Source organism: Notolabrus celidotus, chromosome 14 (assembly GCF_009762535.1).
Source record: "Notolabrus celidotus isolate fNotCel1 chromosome 14, fNotCel1.pri, whole genome shotgun sequence".
NCBI classification, from domain to species: Eukaryota; Metazoa; Chordata; class Actinopteri; order Labriformes; family Labridae; genus Notolabrus; species Notolabrus celidotus.
Window position 1 is genome coordinate 23,131,038 of NC_048285.1, and position 25,254 is coordinate 23,156,291.

Below are 25,254 nucleotides of genomic sequence, written 5' to 3' on the forward strand. Positions count from 1 at the left end.
AAAAGTTATGATTGACAGCATTACGTTTCATAGCTATCCCTCTGAACTGACAATAACCTGAATTTGAAAATAATTAACACTAGATGTTTTGGCTACACCCTTAAAATTTTACACAATCTCAAATCTTATCATGAAATATTTGTGAAAAAAATATTTTTTTGTGTTTCAAGCCTTAGGCAGACATAAACTAATACCAGGGTTCCCACGCATCCTGGAAAACCTGGAAAACCTGGAAAACACTTGACCAGTTTTCCAATACTGGAAAACACCTGGGAAATGGGAGAATAAGTAAAATGTCCTGGAAAATCACAGATTGCCCTGGAAAATTATTTCAACATGACTAAACCATGATAAAGCAGGTATAGTTTGAGTTGAGTTGAGAAACATTTGCGGCCATTTTTGTCATTCAGTTCTCCTCTTATTATTATTATTATTATTATTATTATTATTATTATTATTATTATTATTATTATTATTATTATTATTTATTTATTTATTTCAGTAAGGCAGCTTCCAGATTCATTTGCTGGCTCTTTTGTTTTTTGTTACTTAGATATTTTTTGAGAAAAAATATAGCTGAGATGAGAGTTGCCCATCATTAAAGTGCTGTTCATCTGTGGTTGCATTATTCGATAATCAATTTGCCATAGATTTTAAGCTTGTAAGAGATGATTTCATAGATAGCCATAGACTGCACGTCTTTCAATGTAGACTTCCACTGAGAGGAACATATTAGACTATTTAGGAACCAAATTTAGACTGTCATACCAGCTTGATCATCACTGAAAATGTCCTGGAACTGTCCTGGAAAATTATCTCTGGAAAAGAGTGGGAACCCTGTAATACAAATGTTTTTTTTTTTGTTTATGGTTTACAAGAAAAACTAACAAAACTAAATTCTTGACAGTTTCAATATGTCAGTTCTCAACATTGTTGGTATCAAAGTCAACAAATAACAGAGAATGTGTTCAAAACTGAGAAGAAAGTTTTGAGAAAGAAGAAATCTGGCTGTGACTGCACTAAAATAAATTACACTTGAAGACCTAAGAGTGATTCTCAATGCAATATTTCACAAATGAATGGGGTTTCTGAAAACGTTTTTCCACCACTGTACGTGTCTTGCAGTTTGAAAAAAAAAACAAAAAACGTATGAATGAGTAAAGCCTAAAATAGTGTCTGGATAATTCTCCACTTAATATAATTTCCTTACCTCTTTTGTGCATGCTTCTTTTAAAGCCTCTAATGTTGAGGTGCAGTCTTGGTTTTAAAATGGATTTGTCACCAGGGATCCACATGCAGATTAAATTCCTAGGACACACAGTTGCTTCTTGCAATTTGGCCACCCCCTGCTTTCAGAGAGTTTCTGCCCTTTTAATGGAACTTGAGGAGCTAACTAGCCTTTTTTTAATGCATAAGAAGTGAGCTGTTGGTTGCAGAGCAATTACCCTGTCTTGTGTAGAACTATTTGGGATGAGGAGCCCTGACTCTGCCTTCGATCAGCAAGGAGAACCAATTAGTGCTTGTGCTACAGAGCAGTTAAATATGGAAAACTCCAGGACTGCACAGGTGTTGTCTTTTAATTTTAATATTTCACAGAAGAAAGAAAGAGACACTAGGAGAGAGACGGTGAAGAGGATGGAGGACCATGTGATGGAAATTCCCTTTGGGACCCTCATCACTTTGAACGTCAGCTTTCTTGGAAGACATGAGAAGTGTTTGGCATTGTTCGATTTGATGTAGAAAAAAAATGTGTTATGAAATATGCTGACAGCTTTTACAGTCCGGTTGGTTGACTTTTTGACATTAATACAATGGATCCAGTTAAAATTTCAATGTCTCAGCCTGTACTTCTTACTGTGACTCTTTCTATCACTTTAGCTGTTAAGCAGTTATTCATTTATAATATCTCTTCCTCCATTTGTTGCCTCTTATGGAGAACATACACTGATGCACATTTAACAGCAACACCAGGCTAAAACTACTGCACTTGTTTTTGGCTGTGTCGGATCACACCAAGGCATTTTGTAATGTTTTGTCTCCTTATATATGAATGGGTTACTGTGCAGGATATATTGCTTTAAAGCCTGCATTTTTTCAGATATTCGCACCTTACCAACTGGCAACTGTGTGTTTTTTTGCATATTTAACATACAAAACACCTCATATTGCTTTTAATTCACCCTTCAAACGTAATGCTGGGGTAAGCAGTAGAAATATTCCTGCTGGATTCTGCACTGTCTGCATTTTTTTAACATTACAGAAGCAACAGTAAATCCTGATCCATCCAGTCATGTTTCATTTGTGTCAGGGTGTGTCTGTGGATCATCGCAGCAAAAATGTCAAAGGGAATAAGTGTCTTAGCAAAATGAGCTTACGCTTTTACGCTCCAGGACCACCTAAAATGCACCACAGAACCCAGCTATTTTGGCTTTGTGCTGCTGCACACTGACTCATCATTTGCCCTGCATTTTACCCCGTCTCTTATTGCCACTCCACCTATGTGGCCCCTTGGGACGGAAAAATGTAAAATACTGACTGGAAATATTTGAGGATTTATCTAATGGAGCTTATTCCATTGACCTTATTTTAACCCGTCTACTTTACTGGAGTTATAGTAATACGTTTATCACTCTGTTTCTGTGTTGCTGTTATCACTTTCCATTCTGGGTTCAGTCATTTTTTAAATGCCTTGCAATTTTTTGAGGATTTTTCTTGGTCTGCTTAGATAGTCCTGGCTGAAGGCTCTCTCAGACTTTGAATGTGATAATGGGCTGAACAAATAGACTTCACTCGACTTGAATAATCATCATCATGCCTCCTCTGCAAATGAGCTGCCTGTTTGTTAGACTAAATGAATACTATCCCTTCTTATTTCCCGGTCCAATTAAAACAAAATCATTATCCATAAAATTAGCATGACATCATTTTAGTCAGTAGTTAGTATGGAAATTAAATGAGAAGGGTTTTGATGCTTACTTTTTATGTTTAAACATCAAACCCTGCTGACATATAATACAAAAAATGTTCAAACAGCTTAAAGACTTTGACATATGCAATCAATGATAGCGCTTTGTGATCTGTATAACTGTCAGTTGAGTTAAATTAGGTTAATGGGAAAGCAGAGACAGTAGTGACTACAGTGATCTTCTTGGTGTGATTTGGACCTCACACTCCTGATCTGGTTCGCTGAGGGATCAATCAATCAATCAATCAATCAATCAATCAATCAATCAATCAATCAATCAATCAATCAATCAATCAATCAATCAAGCTTTATTTATACAACACCTTTCATACAAATCAAATGCATGATTAAAAAAGAAAGAAGCAGAAATAAAATAATGGCTAAATGGATTTTAAAAAAGAGACTAACAACACACCAAATTGTTATACACCAACAACAATAAAATTTTGTAATTAGAATAAGTTAAAGCATCAAATTAACACAAATAATTAGTTGAAATAAATACATTTAAAAAAGGGGTCAGGATAAGAGCTGAAAATAAAATGAATGCTAAAAATAACAATAAAACAGTAGATGAATATATATATATATATGTATATATATATATATATTTCTATAGAGTTAAAATTAATAGAATAATAAAACTACATTAAAATCAATAGATCCGAGGGAGGAGGGGAGGGGTTAGATGGAGTCCTGAGGAAATGCTACATTCAAATTCATGCTAGTTTTCCGAGACTACCATCCCCAGCTTTAATCAGTTGAAGACTTGTTCGTTATCTGGTTGAATGTATATCTTTTGCACTTTGACCATTCGTCCAAAAGTTAGTTTTCTTAAAATTGCCTTAAAAAGAAAATCATTAACTCAGTCTTGATGTGTACAAATTTGAATCGACTGTTAGAGAAAATGCATTTAGCCAACGCTCTCTCACTTTAGCCTGTATAATGATTCAAAATTGAATCATCTTTCAGTTGTCATATGGGAAAACTTCACTTCCAAGGCAAAATATGAGATCAAAATAAATCACTTCTTATCTGCTCGTTTCATGTGCAGGCGGTGCAAAAATCTGTCTTCCTGTTTTCTTTTGGCCTGTCTTCACTAGATATGATCTCTTTTCCCCATGTTCCAACACTACTGTATGCCCACTCTTGTCTCCAGTGTGTGTGCCTGTGTGTATTTGTGTGCATACTGATGGTAGTAAACACACATTTACACACACACACACACACACACACACACACAATCTTGCTCATGCGTAACATAGAGCTGGATTTGGGGCCTTTTTAGTCACACTTCTTAGTCAACCCCAGGAACCCTTGACTGTCCCCTTGGGAGACTCTGGAGGAAACAAGTGAAGCTTTGTTCTAATTAAGCACTGAAACGTTAAAGGCTATACTTCTGTCTGTGTAGAATAACAAAACTCTGTTCTTTTCATCCTGTCTTTGATCAAGTACAATGACAGGCCCTGCATATATCTCTGTGCAGGCAGAACAATCTCAGAACAAGTTTTTGAAGGAAACTTTAATATAGTTTCTTTTGGATACATTGGCAGTCCAGCTTTGGGTCTCTCCAACTGCTGAATGTTAATGTGAATAATTGCGGTGCTGGCTGGACGTTATTTCTCTTGAAGTGCAGGAAGACTGGAGGCAGAGGACAGGAAAGAAAATGTCAAATATTTTTGGCTGCTAGAGCTGAAACTCACATTGGCCAGGTTTTGATGTGCAGGTTTACTACTTACAACAGATTTCCTGCACACACTGCCTTTTCCAAGTACTAACACTGTTTATGGATGTGCAAAGATGTGAATGACAACTCCTACAGGCAAAGGAAATTCTTGCTGAAGTTTGAGCCGTATGCATGAAGTCACAAGCTAAAGTTTTTATTGTTTTGAGTGCTGTGGTATTATTTGTGTGATTGAAGTTCTTCATTGCTATTGGATTTTTAGTGTTATATTAATGTTTCCTGCTTTAATGATTGTATTATGTCTAAATGGGGGCTGCTGTGGCTTAGTGGGTAAATTCGGTCATCTATCAATTAGAAGGTTGGCTGCTCGATTAATTCAATTTAATTCAATTTAATTTGATTTAATTTAGTTTTATTTTATTTTATTTTATTTTAATTTTAATTTTATTCATATTTATATCTATTCTATTAATATTTTGACTTTCTTATATACTGTTTATAAGAGCTCTGTATTGACCGAATGTCCCTCCTGGGAATAAATAAAGTATTTATGATTCTGATTCTGATTCTAATACCGATGGTCCCTACTATTTAGCAGCCTCTACCATCAGTGAGTGAATGGGTGTGAATGGGTGAATGTGACGAGTAGTGTGTTAAAGTGCTTTGAGTGGTCAGAAAGACTAGAAAAAGGGTTAAATAAGTACCACTCGATTACCATTTACCATAAATGTTGAAACATATTCATACATCTGAATTTAAAGTGCTTTATTTAGTGTTTGTTCAAGTTCCTCGTTTCACATGGTGCTTTTTTCTGTTTCAGTGTCCCTGGAGGTGCAGATCACACCAAATCAGGGTGAAATTAGCCTGGGTGAATCCAAATTCTTCATGTGCGAAGGTAAGTTCACAAAAACTGTCTTGAGTAGGATCATTTTATAAAAGATTTTTCAGATGTTACCTCCAGTTTATACTCCTTTTGAAGAGATGGGTCTGGTGAAATTGAAGAAAAAGCATCAAATCCACAAAAATCAGACGTGAGCAAAATTGGCAGAATTGCTTTTTGAGAAGATACTGTCATGGATAACTGGTTCACAGATAAAGATCAAATAATATGATTATGATACTGCCTACAAATAGAAATACTTCACTTTGCCAAAATTGCTTTCCAATACTTTTTTTATTTTTTTTATTTTATTCATTTATGTCCAACTTTGCAGGTGTACATCATCCAATAAATTCTGTCAGTAAAAATTATACAGCCATGCCGTTGTAATTATGAGAAGGCAAAAGAAAAAAATGGACAGCATAAACCTACAAATGTTCAGTTTTCATAGTCCCTTCCCTTCCCTTCCCTCTTCTGTGGGTCTTGGATGTGACAAGCAAGATATTTACAGTAAGTTGGTAAAGTTAAGAAGCAGCTTAATGAGGAATGAGTACATGATTCAATATATGAATACAATGGCATGATGTAAAAAAGGAAATCACACTATAGATCTGACAGAGTTGAGAGCCTCCATTCTGTTTTCAACCATAACCCAGCCTGTCTGATTCATCCTAGCAACAGAGAGCTCCTTTGTCAAAATTTCTATTAACAAGTTGATCCACTGATTTATAGGAAGAGTGTGCGGGGGCTTCCATCATACTGCCAGCATCTTTTTTAGCAGCCTGCTGATAACCACAGCAGTCTTTGGGTTTGGTTAAGAATCTTTCCAAAATAATGAAGTGTCATCCTGCTGATTTAGGGCTTTAGTATGTGCGTATGTATCAGAGAAAAACAATCCATATCTCTCGGCCCTACATTTAAAGTGGTCCTCGTATTTAACATGGAAGTGAATCACAGTGAAGGTGTTTCAGCATTAAGCTAGGAGTCATACTTCGGATAATCAGGTAGAAGTAACTCACCAGTTGTAATGAGGGCATTAAGAAATCCCTCAATAAGATCTGTCTGTAAATGAACCGCCCAGAGGCAAGTTCTCTTAATGAGGGAAGAGTGACCATTATAGTCTGAAACAAGAATGAAGCTTCTCAAGCTAAAAACAGAGAACCTGGATTATCTAGACCTGTTGTTTTCAGCACTGCCATGCACTCAATGTCACCTGTCAGGTTTCAGAGCTGTGCAAGCTACATGTTTGATACATGTTTCTACACATGCCAGTGTTCAGGTACATCAAATAACAATATTCAGTCTGCCGGTAGTGGTGAACCTGCTGTTGCATATTTACATCAAAACTAGCTTCTTTCCAGGGTTCCCACGTGTCCTGGAAAACCGGGAAAACAGTTGACCAGTTCCAGTCCTGGAAAACACCTGTAAAATGGGAGAAAAAGTGAAATGTCCTGGAGAATTATTCCAACATGATTGCGTGCGACATGGCACGATTAAAAAAACACATCCTCATTCATTGAAAGCTGAGTGCACGCTGTGCTGGAAAAGACAGCGCCCCAGACCGGTCCGGATGCGTAACTTTTTTCACGTCTTTTCTCCCTCACTTGGTCATAATCATGCATTCACAGAAAACAGGGGTCTATTGTTTATGTTTTATGGTAAATTAACCTTGTGGAGTGCTCTTTTGATTCAAAGAGTCTTATATTTAAGTTAAAGAGTGAGCAGCGGAGTCGAGCAGAGAGCTCAGGGGTCTGTGCCTCACAACTTTACCTGCAGGCTGAGAGCTCAGTTACCGTACTGTAGATAGTAGGAGTGCAAACTCCCGATAGTGAAAACAAACAGAACAAAAAGAGTGACACAGCTGCACAGAAACTGCACGTTATAGACATCGCTGATCACAGTAGACATCGCCACGCAGGAAGGAATAAACATTTTTATTTGAATGTGACATTTGCTTTGTTTTATATTGACCACTTAGCTGGATGAATATCCATGATAAAGCAGGTATATTTTGAGTTTGAGTTGAGAAACATTTGTGGTCATTTTTGTCATTCAGTTCTATTTAGGTCAATTAATGCACTGATCCTCTGATTATTATTATTATTTATTTCAGTAAGGCAGCTTCCAGATTCCTTTGCTGGCTCTTTGGTTTTTTACTTAGCTCATTTTATAATTTTTGAGAAAAGAGAAAGCTGAGATGAGAGTTAACCTACCCATCATTATTACTTGGTTATTTAGGAACTAAATTTAGACTGTCATACCAGCTTGATCATTGCTGCAAATGTCCTGGGAAATGATCTCTGGAAAAGAGTGGGAACCCTGTCTTTCTAACACTTCTTTTTTCTGTGCTCTCAGTTATAGGTATTCCCAAGCTCATAGAATGGTTCGGACCAAACGGGGACAGGATAGAAGCGAACCGACCGGACGTAACAGTAACCCGTAATGATGAGTCATCTTCCACCCTTACATTGTATAAAGCTGGCGCTGATAACGCAGGGACATACAAGTGTGTCGCAACCAGTGGAGACCAGCAAGCGGAGTCAACCATCAAAGTGAAAATCTTCCGTAAGTATTTTTTCTCACCCAAAACAGTCAACGTTATTGAGCACCACGAGCTCAGAGGGAAAGAAAAATCCTGTTTATTGAACTCATACTATTTTATTGACTGCTCAAGGGCAACACATTACTCTTTTTCTTTTCAAGTGAGGATGGATTTTTCATCAGTTCAATAAACGGTCGGAAGACCATTAGAGGGCTGCTTAATGATCCTGTCTGTTGTGCAGTTCTTGTGAGTAATGGCTTTTATTTTCCATGAACGCCAAGCATCAGCAAATGTCCATCAGACATGAAATCCTTTTCCAAACAGAACTTTCCTGTTAATTCAGCTCCTGTCTTGGGTTGTTATTGGAGGTGGTCACCCATGTAAATATTGCATATTGAAATCAATGTACAGTGTCAATCTCAAAACAAGATTGGAGTTTCATTTGTCACGTTTGAGGTTTCTGAAGATAAGCATTTGTCTTGGTGCAGTGGAAGAACACTGAAAAAGTTTGATGGTGGTGTGAAAGAAGTTAGACACGGGACAACTTCTTGTCATGCAGAGAGAAGGAAGGAATGTACGGTGGCTGGAAGGTGTCAGACGATTTGCATATTCAAAACGCTTTGCAAAAGGTAAAACACAACTACATGAATGAAAAACACAATTGCAAACGCCACAACATGACTGCAAAAAGCCACAACCCAAATGCAAATAGCCGCTGCATTTCTGTTGTGGCTTTTTGCGGTCGTGTTGTCGGGTTCGCAAAAGGAAAACACAACGTATTGATTATTGCAACTCTCCAAAAAACTTCTCCATAAACTTCAGCTGGTCCAGAATTCAGCTGCCCAGAACCCCTTCCATCGAACATATCACCCCTGTCCTAGAACAACTTCACTGGCTGCCCGTCAAATACCGCATAGACTTCAAGATCCTTTGGCTCACATTCAAAGCTCGCCATACCTCTCTGATCTGCTTTGACCACACACGTATACCCGCACTCTCAGATCCTCTTCCTCCATGCTCCTCACTGTACCCCATGCTCGCTGAACCTCCATGGGATCTCAAGCATTCAGCCGTGCAGCCCCTAGTCTCTGGAACTCCTTACCACTAACCATCTGTAACTCAGACACTCTTCCAAGTTTTAAATCCTGCTTCAAAACTCACCTTTGTAGAACTGCATATTCTCTGTAAACACCTCACATGTAGCAAATCGTCTGATACCTTCCAGCCAACGTAGGTTTGTCAGATTGCATGTATACAATGCAAATTCAATCCATATAATCAAAGAAAATAACAGCTGATATTTCACCACTTGTGCCCCCTGAGGACAGTGGGGGTCACAGCTGCATGTTTTCCTTGTAGATGTTTTTTTTTTTAAATTTACATAAAAGGTAAGCTGTGAAACTAAGCCTAAATAGTTCTTCATATTTTAAGCCGTGTTGAGATCATGCATGATGCAGAAATGCTCTTCTTTACGGTCTGTAAGGTATTTTATTTATTTATTTATCTATTTATTTATTTACTTACTTACTTACTTACTTATTTTAAGTATAGCATCTTAGTTTCTTTTAACGGTTTAATATTTTGGTGTTTTATTATCTTAGAAATGTATTTTATTTTGGTGAGTTTAATTTCCTGTTTTTAGTTTTTACATCTTATTTTACCTCCAGTGTTTCCTCATTAAGATATCATGAGAGCATTTCCTCAGTTCATTCAGCAACTTCTTATTTATTTTTCATTTATTTATTTATTTTATTATTCTTTCTTATTATTATTTATCTTATTATTATTATTGTTGCATATATTTTGTTCTTAACCTTAGGATTGTTGGGTGGGTTTTAGGTCGTAGCTTAGGTTAGGATTAGGATGGGGGGGTTATTTTTATATATATATATATTTTAAATTCTATTTTAAGTTGTTTTTATGTACAGCACTTTGTGTTACAATGTCATTTTATAAAAAGCGCTTTATAAGTAAAGTCTGATTGATTGATTGGTAGGGTAAAGTTAGCTCTACATCTTGTGCTGTGCAGAGCTCATGGAAAATGAGAGAGATTAAATAGTTTGTTTTATAAACTTCTGTAAAGGAGAGTTCGTTCTGGTCTGGTAAGCTACAAAATAAAGATCACAGTGAGCTTGTGAAAATGAATAGCTGATGGGTGGATAAAACAAATTTACTCACTAATTACAAAACAGGCTAGCTTGTTAAAGAGTTCAGAGTTTGATCTTTTGAATACATTCCCTATCCTCTGAATAAAGGCATCAGAAGCTGAAAATCTTAGAGAAATAATTGAGGAATGAATACACAATCAAGTAAATGTGTATTCAATGCAGAGAGTTCAAACAGATCCCCTTTTCAGCGGTCAAGGTGAACAGATTGAATACAGATGAGACTCAGGCTTTAATGCAGACGATTTAAAAGTGTTTTTCTTGTTATCTTCCAGAAAAAATCACCTTCACAAACGCACCATCACCCCAAGAGTTCACAGAAGGAGACAATGCCAACATCGTCTGTGACGTCATCAGTTCGCCTCCACCAACTGTCCTCTGGAAGTACAAAGGAGCGAAAATACAGATGGAAAAAGACGGTATGAGTTCTCTGCACAGCATGGGGATCACATTTATATCTCACTTGATTTAATTTTAAGCTCCCGTCATCTGTTTTAATTCAGCGCCTTCTTAATATTCATGAGTTGTTTTGACAATTATTTACCATAAGAATATGAATTGTTTTAATCATGTTTGATATTCAGTTTGCAGAGACGTGTGTTGAAATCCACTCTAAGTCTATCATTTGGAGAAGAAGGAAATGGAGGTTTTGTTCACGTTGTGTTCCTCTCAAAATCGAAAGTTAAAGTTTCAGTAGAGAAACCAGAGAGGCACATAAAGCAGCCACACATATTGATGAATGCATATAGAATGTAATTTGGCTTTAAAATGTACAAGATTAACCTCTGAGGATGAGCACTGTGTGTTCTAAAGAGTTGGATTTGAAGATAAACCCTCACAATGAGCAACCTAAATCACTCTTTTTTTCTCCTTTAGTGTTCCTGAAATGGACACAATACACACCCTGCAATACAAAACACCTGACACAAACTGGATATACCCTGAGTGGCCAGTGAGAGACACTTGGAACTCACACACTCATGCTCAGCTTTTGTTGCCATCCTCCTCCAGGGTTTATCCTGTGCTTTGAAAGGGAAAATTAATTTGGTTTTGAATTTGAAAATACAATTGAATCTGTGCTCTTCACCCCCTGACACTGAGCAATATCATATTGTGTATGGTTGTGCTGGTGTTGCTCACTGTGAAAATAATAACACAGGCTCATGTGTGGGTTGTAATAGTCTTTTAAATTACTACATGATTAAATTTATTCTGTTCACATTTCATCTCAAACTGGGGGAGTTCTTGTGGGCTTTGGCCATATTTCTCTTTTTCGGGAGCTGGTGCAATGAGTGTTGGGGAGTGTTCACAGATATGAATTTGAAAGAGGAGAAATACATATAATGTTTGTCCAAAAAAGAGAGATGTTATTTTGGTTGTTTTGTATGTAACAGTATCCTCCTAGACAGACACAAATATTGCATATTCCTTTGACTAATGGAGCTTGAGAAAACTGCATAAATTCAACATTATGCTTGTGGAGATATTATTGACTAAATCAAGCATTGATGTTTAAATGTTGTGGGTTGTCAGCCAGGCACATTTAAGTGAACACTCACCATGGCTGACATATTTGGACGGCAATTTTCTTTATATATGGAGTTTCATTATATCAGTATGCATTCCTCTTGGTACCAAAATGACAGCTGTTTACTTTAAGTGTCTGACTTCTGCTTCATTTAAGCTTGTAGAATACATATCACACCTGACAGTGTGTTTATCATCTGCTTCCTTTTAGTTCGCTTCAAAGTACTGAGCAACAATCACCTTCAGATCCGCGGCATAAAGAAGACAGATGAGGGCTCGTATACCTGCGAGGGTCGCCTCATGGCCCGCGGCGAGATTGATCTGCGGGTCATCAAGGTCGTCGTGAATGGTTAGTGGCCCCCTCTCCCTCCCACTGTTTCCTCTTCCTTTTTGTTCCTGAGTGCATGTTTTTGTGTGGCAGGTGTCCCACGGTGCCTAAATAAGCTGTAGATCCTTAGAGGGGACTAGGCGCAGCACCAGAGTGGAAACAGTTGCCCAGAGCAACCGTGTATCAAAGATGTTCAATGCTAATGAAGTCTGTTTCCTGCAACTTCTGAGCCTAGCAAATGAGTGTGCCTAAAATAAGTGTTCTGAATTTGTCACTGCTTCTGCCTGTTTTCTCCTCCCACTATCTATTTATGTGGCTGTGTCTAGTGTCTTTCTATGAATTTATCCCTCTGTTTATCTAACAATTTATCCGTCATGTCTCAGTGCTTCCAACCATCAGAGTCTGGCAGTCTGAAGTGAATGCCACGGCAGAGGTCGGGCAGCCTGCCATGTTAACCTGTGCAGTTGATGGCTACCCTGAACCCATGGTGACTTGGACAAGGTGAAAATATGCTTGCAACTGCAGAGACGAATGCTTTCTACATTTTCAGAAGCGCCCCTCAGTTTCAGAAAGATTGACCTTTAAAATGAAAACAATGGCATTGTCTTATTTGTGTTAAAGTTCAAACTTTATTATGTCATCCCTCATTTTTTCTTGCACATGTCATGAATGAATGAAATGTTCCAATGTTTCAATGTTTATAGTTTATGTGAGGCTGTACTGAGGCAGAGTGATGCTTTAAGCTAATAGTAATCTCAGCATGCTTACATACATACACAGAATGCAGATTGCAGATGTTTACTATATAATGTTTACAATATCCACCCTCTTGATATGTATGTAAGTGCACTAATATTTTCAAATTACCTACCAAAAGTATGGCTAAGACCAGAGATCAAGCAGTCTTTATTTATATAGCGCCAAATCACAGCAAATGTTATCTTGAGATGCTTTAAAAACAGAGCAGGATTCGACCGTACTCTCTTATATTATTAACAAAGACCCAACATCAAGACAGGATAAGATCCAGTCCCATTTTACAGGCAGGACTAAGTCTTATCTCATGTTAATCCACCACGAGCAGAACACTTTGCAGTATTTAGCAAGTTTAACATCCTTTAACAGGCAGAAACCCTAAGCAGGACCAGACTCATGTAAGACAGCCATCTGCCTTAACTGTGTTGGGGTTGGAAAGAGGGGTAGGGGGAGATGCAGAAAGATGTTTCCATTTGCTTATAAGATTATCAATTCATCCTCTGGCTATCATTAATATCTTCACTAAATTAATAGAACTCTAACAATCACTCGTCTCTGGACCTAATTTTACATTCCTTAATTGTCCAAGTTGTGAAAAACAGACAGACCGACAGATTTTTCCATCCTTGAAACCAAACTGCTGTTAAGGGAAAATCTTACACCTCATGTCTCGAGGGTGTGGCTGCGTCAAAGCCTGTGTGAAATGGTGATGTCAGCACTCTAGTGAGTTCTCCTTTTTCCACCTGAAGAGCAGCAATGCATCTAAGTAGCATCTGAGGCATATCGTAGCTGGGCTCCATTGGAAATATGCGCCTGGTCAATTTTCTTTATGCAGTGGCATAAAATAAGGTCACCTCAAGCTACAGAGATAGTGAAAGAGAGGCGCGCTTTAGTGTTTGATGGTGGCAGCGCCAAATGTTATAAACAGCTCTAATGGCTGCTGAAAGGTATTTACAATATTAGTAAAGGCTGGCTGCAACAGACTGAAGAGACTGAAAAGACTAAAGAGATATGGCTTATGAGACATTTAAAAAGATGTGTGGGTTGTACTTGTATTATAAAATATTTAAAAAGAGGAATGAGGAAATATTTCTCCTCATGTTTAGATTTTTTGTTGAAGTGTTTAAAGTCGATTTTAAATTGCCTTATAACTCAGAATCATTTTCTCCTTGCATAAGAAATAAGAGTTAAGCTTGACATTCATTATAGCTTATTTTACTTCTGTGTGCGATGTTGTTTGTTTCTTTAGTTCAGCAAGGCTACATGAAAGGAAGATTTAACTCACTGGCAGTAACAAGTAGCATTAATATCCTGCTTTGCATTCTTTACTTCACTATATAACACTCTTTACTTTATGATTAATACATTTGAATAAATATAACATAAGGTTTTTCAAGAAAAGGGATGCTGCCTTTATAGCACATTGTGGCATTTTCATATCGAGAGCACGTCACAATAAAGGGGATGACAGGAACGTTAACACAGTACCTGTACAGTCATGCACACACATGTTAGAATCAGCACTGGCCACATGCACCAGCGTACTGCCTTCAAACTGGATGTCCAAGTGTGTGCCTGACACTGTAGGATAATATAGATACTCTTCTAACTGGCTTATTCATTGCAACAGGACACTTAATCACAGGGTATCAAAGGTGCATGTAAACAGTGAAACCTGAAGACTGCAGTGTCATCAATAGCCACATTATTCTGTGTAGCTGAATACAGCCATTGATAGGCTCCTTCTTTGTTAAACTGTTCCTGTTCATCTGGTTTCCAAGACAGCAGTTAGCTGTGTAGACAACCTAGATTGGGGGGGTTAGTGGGAGGGCACAAAGTGCAGCACCCTTGGAACTTCTGTTCCTCTTAGTTTCTAGTATTTTGATGCCCTCTGAATAATTGCCTCTGTTAGTGCAGATACAGTGCACCTTAAACTTGTTGAAAGCTGTATTGCAACTCAAAAGAAGTAACATAAGACGGTTGAAGGGCAGAGAGCATTATACGCTTTCAGCGTCTAACTGTGGTGACAAGAAAATGTAACAGAATTCATGAACTATTCTCATTCAGATTGACTCGTAACACCAAAGATTGGAATTCTTTCAAAAGAAAAACATTACCTACATTTTCTGAAACATGTTCTGCTCTTAGAATATTATCTTAAATCTTTTCATTTTTTTTACCGCACTTCTCCTTAATCACTTGATCTTTTACAAACCTCAGCCATGGGTAAAAAAGACTGCTTATTTTCCATAGACCTACGGATCACTCTTAAGAAAAAGTTATCTTTTTGAAGAGAAGAAGCTTTTCAAAAGGTCAAGATGTGTTTAAAAGTGATTGGATGCAGGGATGTTATGTTCAACACTTGTGCTTTCCCCCCAGGAACGAAGCAGTCCTCGAAACAGGAGAGAAGTACAGCTTTAATGAAGATGGCTCGGAAATGACAATAATGGATGTGGCCAAGCTGGATGAGGGAGAGTACACCTGCATCGCCAAGAACAAGGCTGGAGAGAGTGAGCAGGAGCTCAGCCTGAGAGTGTTTGGTAGGGGGAAACATTTCATATACATACATACAAAGTGAACCAAAGTGACAATGAATATTGTTCCAAGTGTGTGGGAATGAAGTATAGGAGTATGTAGGTGCTGGAAGAACAATAGTATGTGTCTGTGTCCTAACGGATACAGGACTAGGTGTTGTTTCAGTGTGGGTTGTGGTTGTTTCATGTAAGACTCAAGCTTAAGGATTTAGAGAATCGGCCAAGTGGGATGAGCTTAGCTCAGATCTTTGATGTGTTTTTTCCTCTTTTTTTTTCTCTACTTTTTCCGCCGAGGTTGTTGTTCTATTTATTTTTTCTCGTAATGACGTCCATTATTTCAGTCACATTGACAACATGGCTTCATGTATTCAACTCAATTATGTTCACAACAAGTGTGCTGGTGCAGTTCATTTTCTGAAACAACAGAGGTAGCCGGGGTCCGGTTCTTTAACTGGTAAACAATTTCCATTAAATTACACAAGGCAGCTTTCAAGGCACATTGTTTACCTCTTCAGGAATATTTACCTCATTATCTGGAAGATTTTCTAGCACTTACAACGCTCTGGTCTTCTAACATCAATGTGGGAAAAGCAGCAATCATGCGTGTACTCGTAAGCACTCATTTCTGAAAATGAAAGCTTTATGAATTTAAATGTGTTTCCACCATCAAAATCATCTTAATGTCTCTGATCTGGAATGAAGGTTGTGGATATTTAGTGCCTTTAAAAATAAGTTGGGTCAAAAAATGTCTTGCATATTATAGCTCTGCAACACAACAGTAAATAATTGTGATTAAATGTGCAATATTTGGCGTCATGTACCAAAAAGAAAGGCAATCACACTACATTCCTGCTCTTAAGGGAAGTGGAGTGGTTTCAAGACAACAAAACCTGCACTTATTAGAGGTTTAATCCAGCTCTGAGTGCAAATGAGTCTAAATGTTCACCTTCAAGCTATCAACGATAACAGTCCAAATGACTGGCTGTTTTTCTATGCAGTCAATGGTTCACTGGTCCACGGCGATGTCCTTGTATTATGAAGTGGATCATTGTTTGTTTTTTTTTCTGCACAAAGAGCGTTTTCTCTCTCCTTTTTTTATCAATGAGTCAGAAACTTGACTTTAGTGGGAAAGTGAAGCATGAATCTGAATCTACAAGCAACAGCGTATTCATCCATCTTTCAACATTTTTGACATTTTATTCGTATTCTGCATAAAAAATACTCAGAAAACGCTTTTGGTAGTTGGATTACTTTATTCCTGAAGAAAACTAATAAAAGGTCTAAATTGTCTTCTGATTTCTGAGCTTAATAGAAGGACTTATTATAACACTTCTAATGATGATGTCCTTTGAAAGCATACATAAAACCACACTGTGTCATATCAGTTACTGTTTTAAGCCTGTCTTCTGTGAAATGTAAAGAGTTATGTTTCCGAGTAGGAGTATGATTTTTGACTCAAATCCCCTCCATGCAGTAACTCTGCCTCACGTCTCTATCTTCAACTCTCCCACGCTCCCCCGGGACGAGGCTAATTTCCTGACGGTTAAAATGCTGCACGGAGCAATAAGTTAAATTACAGAGAAGCACCGTGAAAATTTAATTCCCCACCTCCCCTGTAATGTAAACCCTGTCTGAACTGAGCTGTAGGTTATCATTTTTCAACAGTTCAATGCCTCATAAGGACTGAGTGGATGCTTTTTCTTTCACTTTAATTGACAGTGCTGCTAACAGAAGCTAACAAGCTCACATCTGTCATTTGATATGTGTGTATATATCTAAATTCTGAGGGACTCTGATTGGTGCATTGTGATGTGACAAAAATCACTTCAGCTTGAACCTCAACCACTTCAAACCAGGGTGAAGAGCGCTATCTTCAAAGAAACCTGTAAGTGTGAAACTGGAGAGGGAGAAAGGTTTAGACAGGGTTTCTCTTTCAACACTGAACCAAATACTGAAGTGAAATGAAAACAGTTCTCAGGCTGCAGCAACTTCTCAAAGGCATCATGCCCCTTCAAAATACACAAAGCAGCTCCGTGCAGTTACTGACACACATCAACTGCATGACCAGTGTTCCTTTGTTTATGCTATTCTGTTGTCTATCACTCTCAGTGCTGTTTGCCAGGATACTGTTTCAGTGTTTGAACAATAATGTATCAGAAAATGGAAATAGCTGATTTAAGAAAACAATAATTAGCCCTGATCAGTCTGTGATCCCCCTGGCTGTGAATCTAAATGTTACCTGTCTACAAACATATTATTCATATATTACAAAATGACACAACAGCTGTTCCTTTTGTTTATTTGATAATTATCATGGAGATAAAAGCATTTAAATAGAAGGCTGAAATTGTTTTCTTGTGCTAAAATGATCACTTCTATGTATCATGTTGATTTGGCTTGCATTAGGCAAATGCATTGCGTCATGCATCCGCCTCTAATGGAGTGCAGTGAAAAATATGAGAGCACAGAGTGTTACTCAGACTCAAAAGCAGGAGCAGCATTTCCATTTGCTTCCCTCTGTGCTTTCAGGTTAGCTTAGGCGTGCTGTACTGTGACAGTTTTCTTGACTATAAACAAAAGTGAAGACCGACTCCTTTGAGGTATGCTAAATAAATTATAAGATTAATAAAATTTGGTGCCACACAAGGTTATCACAACTTTGCCAGAGCTGGGACTAGAGAAGCTTAAATACAGTTTTTCTGCCATAAAAATCCCACTCGACTGTCAAACTCCTCACCCCGTTCCCTTTGAACTCAACCCAGATCCACGGAGTTGCTCTTGTACTTATTGTACTTGTTCTGTCAAACCACCTGGCTGTCATGTTATGTTAGTGCAGCTCTGATGATGCTGTGTGTTTGTGTTTACAGTCAAACCGAAGATCACGTACATCGTGAACCAGACCACTTCAGAGTTGGAGGAGCAGGTAACTCTGACTTGTGAGGCATCGGGAGATCCAACTCCTACTATCAACTGGAGCTACGGTGATCGCATCTTCACAGAAGGAGAGCAGGTACAGCAAGAAAGGCAGAATGGGGCAACAAGTTAAAACCAAATATATACATCCTAAGAACACGAGGGCTGGTGTCCTGCAGGGCTTTTTTCCCTTCTGGAGTTAATGAACCTTACCTGCAGCAAAGCACGCTGATGACATCTGTGTAGCTGCTTACTGAACTCCAAACTTTAAGGAAGTAGCCTGTACATTCCTGGCACAAGAACAAAAAAAGAAGGAAAAATGTGACAATTTATGTCACAGAAGTTAACTAGATCCATGAACGTATTAACTTTAACTTGATATACCTTTAAATTAAAGAAAAGTTTATACATTTCTTGAGGAGGAGTTTGACTTTAATCAATTTATCCCATGCATTATTAACAACCTTGAAAAGTTCAACCTTTGTCCTCCTACATTCTTCAAGTATACTCTATAATTTGAAAGTGTGCGCTCACAAATTGGGTCACAGTGACTTGTAATCACCAGGGAGGAACACAAACCTGCAGGACTCCGGTATCTCAGGTAGAGAAATTGAATACCTTTAACCCAATTCAAGAGGTATATTGATCATGTGCAGGTGGGGGACTGGTGCAGTTTCAGTGCAAAAAAAACTCCCGGCAAGGTTTATCTACCACTGATTATTTCCCCTAAATTAGCAGCTCCTTCACGATGGCCCAGTGGACCTCATGTAATTAGCTCAGCCAAACTCCTGCCTGTAATGTGGAGCACACTCAGATTTGACTTGAGTTTTCCCAAACGTCAAGAAAATCCACGTCAGAAAACCCAATTACAACATTCCTAAAATAAGCTCACAATTTGAGGCAATGATTTAACTCTGTGTGCTTCTTATGGAACGCTGTTTGCTAGAACGAGCACTTGAGTGATCAAGTGTTTGTTTAGCGTTTTCAATCACTGTTATCATTACGCTGCTCATGCTGGTGATTGAAAACAGTTTCTAATAAAATGCTATATTAATGATTATTATCAGTGAGTATTCTGCTACCATCTGTTAAATTTGTTTTTGCATAATCCACGTGCAAACCATCAAAAACAATGAATACCTGTTTGGTATTCCTGTACATCTTTCCCCCACATGGCCTGGGTCCTCAAGGTCTAGGTGTCTTGCTACAGTTGGGAGGTAATGAGGGGGAAAATGCTTCAAAGAGATACTGTAGCTCTTGGAGGAATTCTGGAGCCAGTCCATTACATGCACTACATTTTCTTCCTACAGGCACACCTAAACAGGATCTATCAGGTATGAAATACGCGTGGCACAGAAATGTACTGGAGTAGTGTTGCAAAGTATGCCTCCAGATTTGACAAAGAAAACCCCCCACTGAAATCAAATAATCCCTTTTTATTGAAAATTTCCCAGCTGTTTCCTGAAAACCCCAAGGAATGATCTCATCAGAGTTTATGAAATTGATTCAACTGCTGCATGCTTCGCAGAGATAGCCTGAAAACTTCACTGATCTTCTGATAGAGAGTGTTTTGAACATATCATGAGATCAGATGAAAACTTGGTTAATAATGTAACAAGAAGAAACATCATTTCTGTGTCGCTGTTGCCTGATCATTTCAAACTTTCCATCACAGCATGAGGTTGCCTGGATTCAAGCCCAGCTCAGTCTGTCTGTCATCTCCATAGTGCTGTAGATTGTCTAACCTTTATGTCGGTGTCATTTTAAAATAGAGGGTAAAAGTGCTCCACTTAAAATCTATCTTTTGAAAATCACAGAACCACTCAACCCCTGCAGACAAAAAAGAGAATAAGATGGTTTGGAACATACTGATCAGAGAGGTGGCTAGTGGAGAGGTGGAATATGCTGCAAGGAGAGCTTTAATGGGCTTTTTTCTAACCTTGAAAAAGTGGGATCTGTTGTAAGTGACATTATTTCAAGCAGGTGACAGCCACTGCTTTTTTAGAAAATGGAAAATAAAGTTTTTGCAGCCACCTGTCAAAGCCTGCAGGGTTGAGTGTTTGATATTCAAAAAAGGGTCTTGAGTTGAGCATCACTACGAGTGTAAAACATACTTCCATCATATGATGCACTCCACAACAGGCTTATTTTCTGCCATTAGTAGTGGGGCACATATGGATGCACCGCCTAGTATCAGTACACACATCTCTGCTTTTATCTCGTGTAGAAGTCCCATGAGAAGCAGCATTTTTTTCCTGCAGAACACACCTCCCAGCTGCTGCACCACGACTTCCTCTTCTGTCACTGACAGACTGTCTCCTTTTGTGGTCTTGTAGCTGTCATAATGGATGAGCAGAGACTCATCAGGGGGCTAGAGTTAACACTCTGCAGCTCTACATCCCACAGACTCACCATTTTATCTCATAAAAGACGGTGCCTGGTCAGCTGTACTCAATGTGTGAAGACAGACTCCGCAGGTGTGTGCTGCAGAGGAAGTGAATACCACACACAGGCTTTTTGTTGTATTTAAAAGAAAAAAAAGAAGCAGCCAAATGTGAATCACCCACACACCCACACTCTCAATGCAGTCCTGTGGATGTGCAGCATCATGGCATGTCACGTATCACATGTCATGTGATGCACAGCTGTGCCGGTGGCGGTATGTTTTACATCTGTGTGTTCAGTATGCTTCGTGATCTGTAGCATTTCTTCACAGCTGTCCTCAAAGAAATGATTAGCAGCCTTACAAAGAGATGTAGAGTAGAAACAGTAGCTTCAGATGTTTACATACTCCTTATAGTTCTGGTTATCCCTATGGGGAAACATTTCCACAATGGGGCTCTAATGAACGTGTGAGGTAATGGCTGCTAATTGTTTTATTGTCTTGTTGTGTTTGTCCATCTGCCTGTCATCCTATCTGTAATCACCATAACAGCTGTATTTCATCCAGGATGGGTGTGGCAAAAATGAAACAACATTCGTTTGGGGTGGACATGGCGAATTGTAAAACAAAGCAGCTGTTAATTCTGAGTTCAATTTTAGAGCAAACTTTATGGATCTCAAGGGCAGGATGTGTCGTTACCATGTCGGTGAGTGTGTGTGGTGTTGTTCAGAGAGTAAGTACAGAGCTGCACTGTGCCGTGTAAGATGTGTGGTGAGATGAATAGATGGGATTCATAAGCGGCATATTTTAATGTGTTGTTCAGCTCTGTGGTTTCCTGGTTGGTCAGCCAATTCCACTACTTGTCTGCATACTTCAGTGAAAGGAGTAAAAAGACTCTTTTACCCGACTCTTCTCAAACGTGTCTAAAAATATTTCCTTTTTCCGTATGTTGCTTTATCCGAAATACCAATGATGGTTTGTTCTTTGTTTTAAAACAGGAAAAGAAGAGGAGTAGGGAGGAGTTTTGTAATTATCATATCACTTAATAATTGCTTTAAAATTATATATCAGCATCTACCCCAAACAACTTTTTTTTTACATTTTGACAGGAAGTTTAGAGCTAATAATAAACACTGTGCGTCTTACATAAAACCAAAGCTTAAGTAGTTTTCTCACTGTGTACTCTGCTTTGCATTTCATGTGTTCATCTTCTCTTTGCCCATATAAGGGTATGAACAGTAATATATTAATTCTACTACAGGGAAGACCTGATAGTCCGTGCAGTTATGTGAAAAAATATGTGCACATATTGGTATCTGCATTAGCAATGGAGCAAAATGTGTTGGAAAATATTTGCATCATCAGAAATATGGACGATGCTTCCAGTCGTAGGATACTCTCAGTGAAGAACAGACATGCTGATGCTCTGTTGACAATTTAAACTAAACCATTCATCTGAGCTGTAAAGAAAGACGATGGGCGATAGTTTCACATTTGTTTACTTGTGAAGGACTACAACATCTTTTCATGTGTCGATTCTCATTCCAGATTTATCACAGAGGGTGAAAAACAGCCCCTAGAAACTAAGTGGAAGAAAGCATTGTTTATGTTCAGACTGTTTTGGTTTGCTCTCATCTTCAAAAGTAGAAAGATTTAACAAAAGCTAAAAGAAAAGAAAAAACATCTGTTAAGGGTTTGTTAAAGGTGCCCTGTAGAGTATTGTTACGTAAACAAACAGTGTGTCTGTTTACATTCAGTCTTACTCACCAAAACACTGCTATTCCCCTGCAGTAAGAGCTGAGTTACCGTGATGTGTACATCAGAAAAACAGTGTGAAATATTTAGAGGGAGCGAGCAGCGGGCTGTCCTTGTCCTGATGTGTGTAAAAAAATAAATAACTGGACCTACAGTATGTGTTCAAACCAAGCCTAAAAATCTGAGTCTGAAAATAAAGGCAACACAAAAAAAACTGCAGTTCATCAAATGGCCACTGGAGGCTTCCACTGAAAGAGATTCAACCCCATAGAGGCCCATATTAAGCAGCCCAGCTTTAGAGTGTGAATAAACACACTTACAGCCTGTGGAGTTCAGACCTTTTAGAGGATTTTCCTGTAAATATCAGACTCAAAACACAGTCTAATTGACCTTTAAAGATAACTCTGCTCCTGCTATTTGGTGACAGGAACTCTAATATTGTTTTACTTGTTAGCACTAATAAGCAGGTGCTGGGTCTGCGTTCATCATATCAATTCGCTTGTTCAGTCTTGTGTTGATTTAATTAGAACAACCTGGGATTAGGTGTCAGAATTTGTGTTGCCTTTTCTCCCTGATGAGAAGACTGCAGGTAGCAATGTTAGCGATTAGTTAAACGCCGGCTCACAAACCAAGGTACCATGAGTTATTTTTACCAAACTAGTCAGAGAACACAACAAAGAAAATCAAATTTTGTGTGAAATAATATAATCATAATAACCTTTGTTTATATAGCACTTTTCTTAGCCAGCCAGCTAATGAAGATAACCATAGTTGATCAAGTCTTTGTCCAGGAAAACAAGACAGGGATAGCAATGCAGGGCCCAAAACTGCATTCTAAAAACATATGTGCAACGTTACTGTCTCTAAATTTACCTCTAGTGTGTGATTGATGCTACAAACGTTTGAGGTTTTGCTAATAGAAGTCGAAAACTTCACAAGATGCCTTGAAAACCTCCCAGGCATTCTACAGTAGACACTTCAAGTGGATAGATAATCTTCCCTTTACTTTGATGCTGCTGATAAAGGAAACTCACACTGCAGCTCAAGTTATGAATTACTTTTTTATTTCTTGAGCAAAACATTCAGAGTTAAAGAAAATTCACTTGTTTTTATGAAGTTAGAAACCAAGACTTGTCGACATCGCAGCTGTTTTTTTTCCCCCTGAGAGATTAATCTTCCACCTTCGTTTTGAAGCTAAAGCAAATCTTGTCTGGCTTCATTTCCGTTTCGCTTAGGTCTTGGGTTTCAAAGGTTAACATGGGGAGAGACAAATTCATTCTGAACAACCTCCTACACTAAATCTTCAGTGTCTGCAGACAAAAGCTTCATCTGGCGACTGTGAGTAAAGGGGCGCACAATGCGAGGATGAGGGAGATTACCGCTTCATACAATAGAAAAGCTGCGATACGCGTAGGTGTGCGCCTGCTTAGTGTTGTGTTTGAAAAATTCAAATTGCTACTTATCTAGGGATAGTTTTGTTTTTGTTTGTACAGCTATTAAAGTTAAGTGTTTATATATTTATTTCCAACTTCTCATCAACTTAACGTGTGGTATTTGGTCGTTTCGGTGCTTTGAATGCATTTGCTGCGAGTGGCTTCAGATAAGTGAGTCTGGTTAATAACTGAAAATGAAAATGAAGTATTTATCCATGCTTTGTACATTATCTACATAATGAATGTTTTGCTTCTTTGAATACATATTAAACATTCTGCTTGATGCACAGACTTTTCAAGCTATAATTTTCTTGATTTTTTTTCTACAGAGGACTAATTACAAAACTTCAAAGCATATTAAAGTTTGTCACCTATTGTTAAAGCACTTTGTGTCTTTAAAAAAATAAAAGGTTTAGGACACAAATCTGCATTTAAGTCCTCCTCTGTCTGACATCCAGATTGCAAATTAGAAATTAAAGAGGAAAGGAATTTATGATTATTTTTAACGTAATTAGATGCTTTAAGAAAATGTGTAATTAATGTTGTTGGGCAGCTGTTTGGGCAGGCCTTCTGAAACAGAGGGATGCTTTTAGTGATGCGTGCCAATGCAGAGGGAGCATTGTTTGGTCCCGGCACAAAAGGCTACTTATTACAACAACACGCCCGCTAGCTCAGTGGTGGGATGATGTAAGGGTTTCTTATCTAAAATGCGAGTCAGTTTTTTTGTGATGCCCTGGCAGCGTTTCCAGACTCAGCAGTTAATGACACAGGACGATGACAGAACGCATAATCATCGTTTTCAGTCAGGCGTCACCCAGTGAATAAGGCCTCTGTATATTTGTGTGTTTGGTGTATTTATGTTAGTATGTCTCCTCTCTCTCTGCGTTGCCCTCTTCACGCTGACATTACAATTCATGTCAGAACAAAGAGCAAAGATAATTCTTTATGGAAGGAGCAACAATGGAGTGGAAAAATGATAAGTCCCAAGAGAACCGTCACCATATTGTTCCTCGCATTTGCTCGAAGGAGTGATTGTATTTTTTTGGTGTCTTCTGTTTTGCACGCTCCCATCTGCTGTTGTTCGTCGAGCCTTTGTCTTAAACAAACACCTGTCAGGGACATGACAACGATACTCGTCAGCTCAGTTACTGCAGAGGCAGCGCCGCAGACGAGTGTGTGGATGAGGTGGTGATGTTCCAGACTATTAGGTTGCCTGTTTTAATTGGGCTACCGTTCTCTCTCAGCACGGCGGTGATATGCAGCCAACTGCTGTTTGTAATGATGCTCGCTGCACTGTGTGTTACGCTGTGACAGTAGAGGACATGCACAGCTCTTAAGAACAAAGTGAATTACACCCAGGCGGGGAGCTTTGCATATGTTTTGTCCAAT

The 25,254-nt window shown here is 38.5% G+C and overlaps 1 protein-coding gene across 9 annotated transcripts in view; it reads left to right on the top strand.

The window, feature by feature from the left end:
* ncam1b (neural cell adhesion molecule 1b) overlaps nt 1–25,254 on the top strand; it is a 94,403-nt gene that overhangs the window by 40,582 nt on the left and 28,567 nt on the right. For 6 of the 9 annotated variants that reach the window (XM_034701698.1, XM_034701695.1, XM_034701701.1 and 3 more), the window contains exons 2-8: nt 5,470–5,544; nt 7,885–8,094; nt 10,512–10,655; nt 11,975–12,112; nt 12,475–12,592; nt 15,227–15,387; nt 18,249–18,391. In XM_034701698.1, coding sequence (XP_034557589.1) covers nt 5,470–5,544; nt 7,885–8,094; nt 10,512–10,655; nt 11,975–12,112; nt 12,475–12,592; nt 15,227–15,387; nt 18,249–18,391 — 989 coding nt within the window. Of the gene's footprint in view, nt 1–5,469; nt 5,545–7,884; nt 8,095–10,511; nt 10,656–11,974; nt 12,113–12,474; nt 12,593–15,226; nt 15,388–18,248; nt 18,392–19,604; nt 19,629–25,254 lie in introns of all 9 variants that reach the window. The other 3 variants (XM_034701692.1, XM_034701696.1, XM_034701699.1) reach the window with 1 other exon arrangement.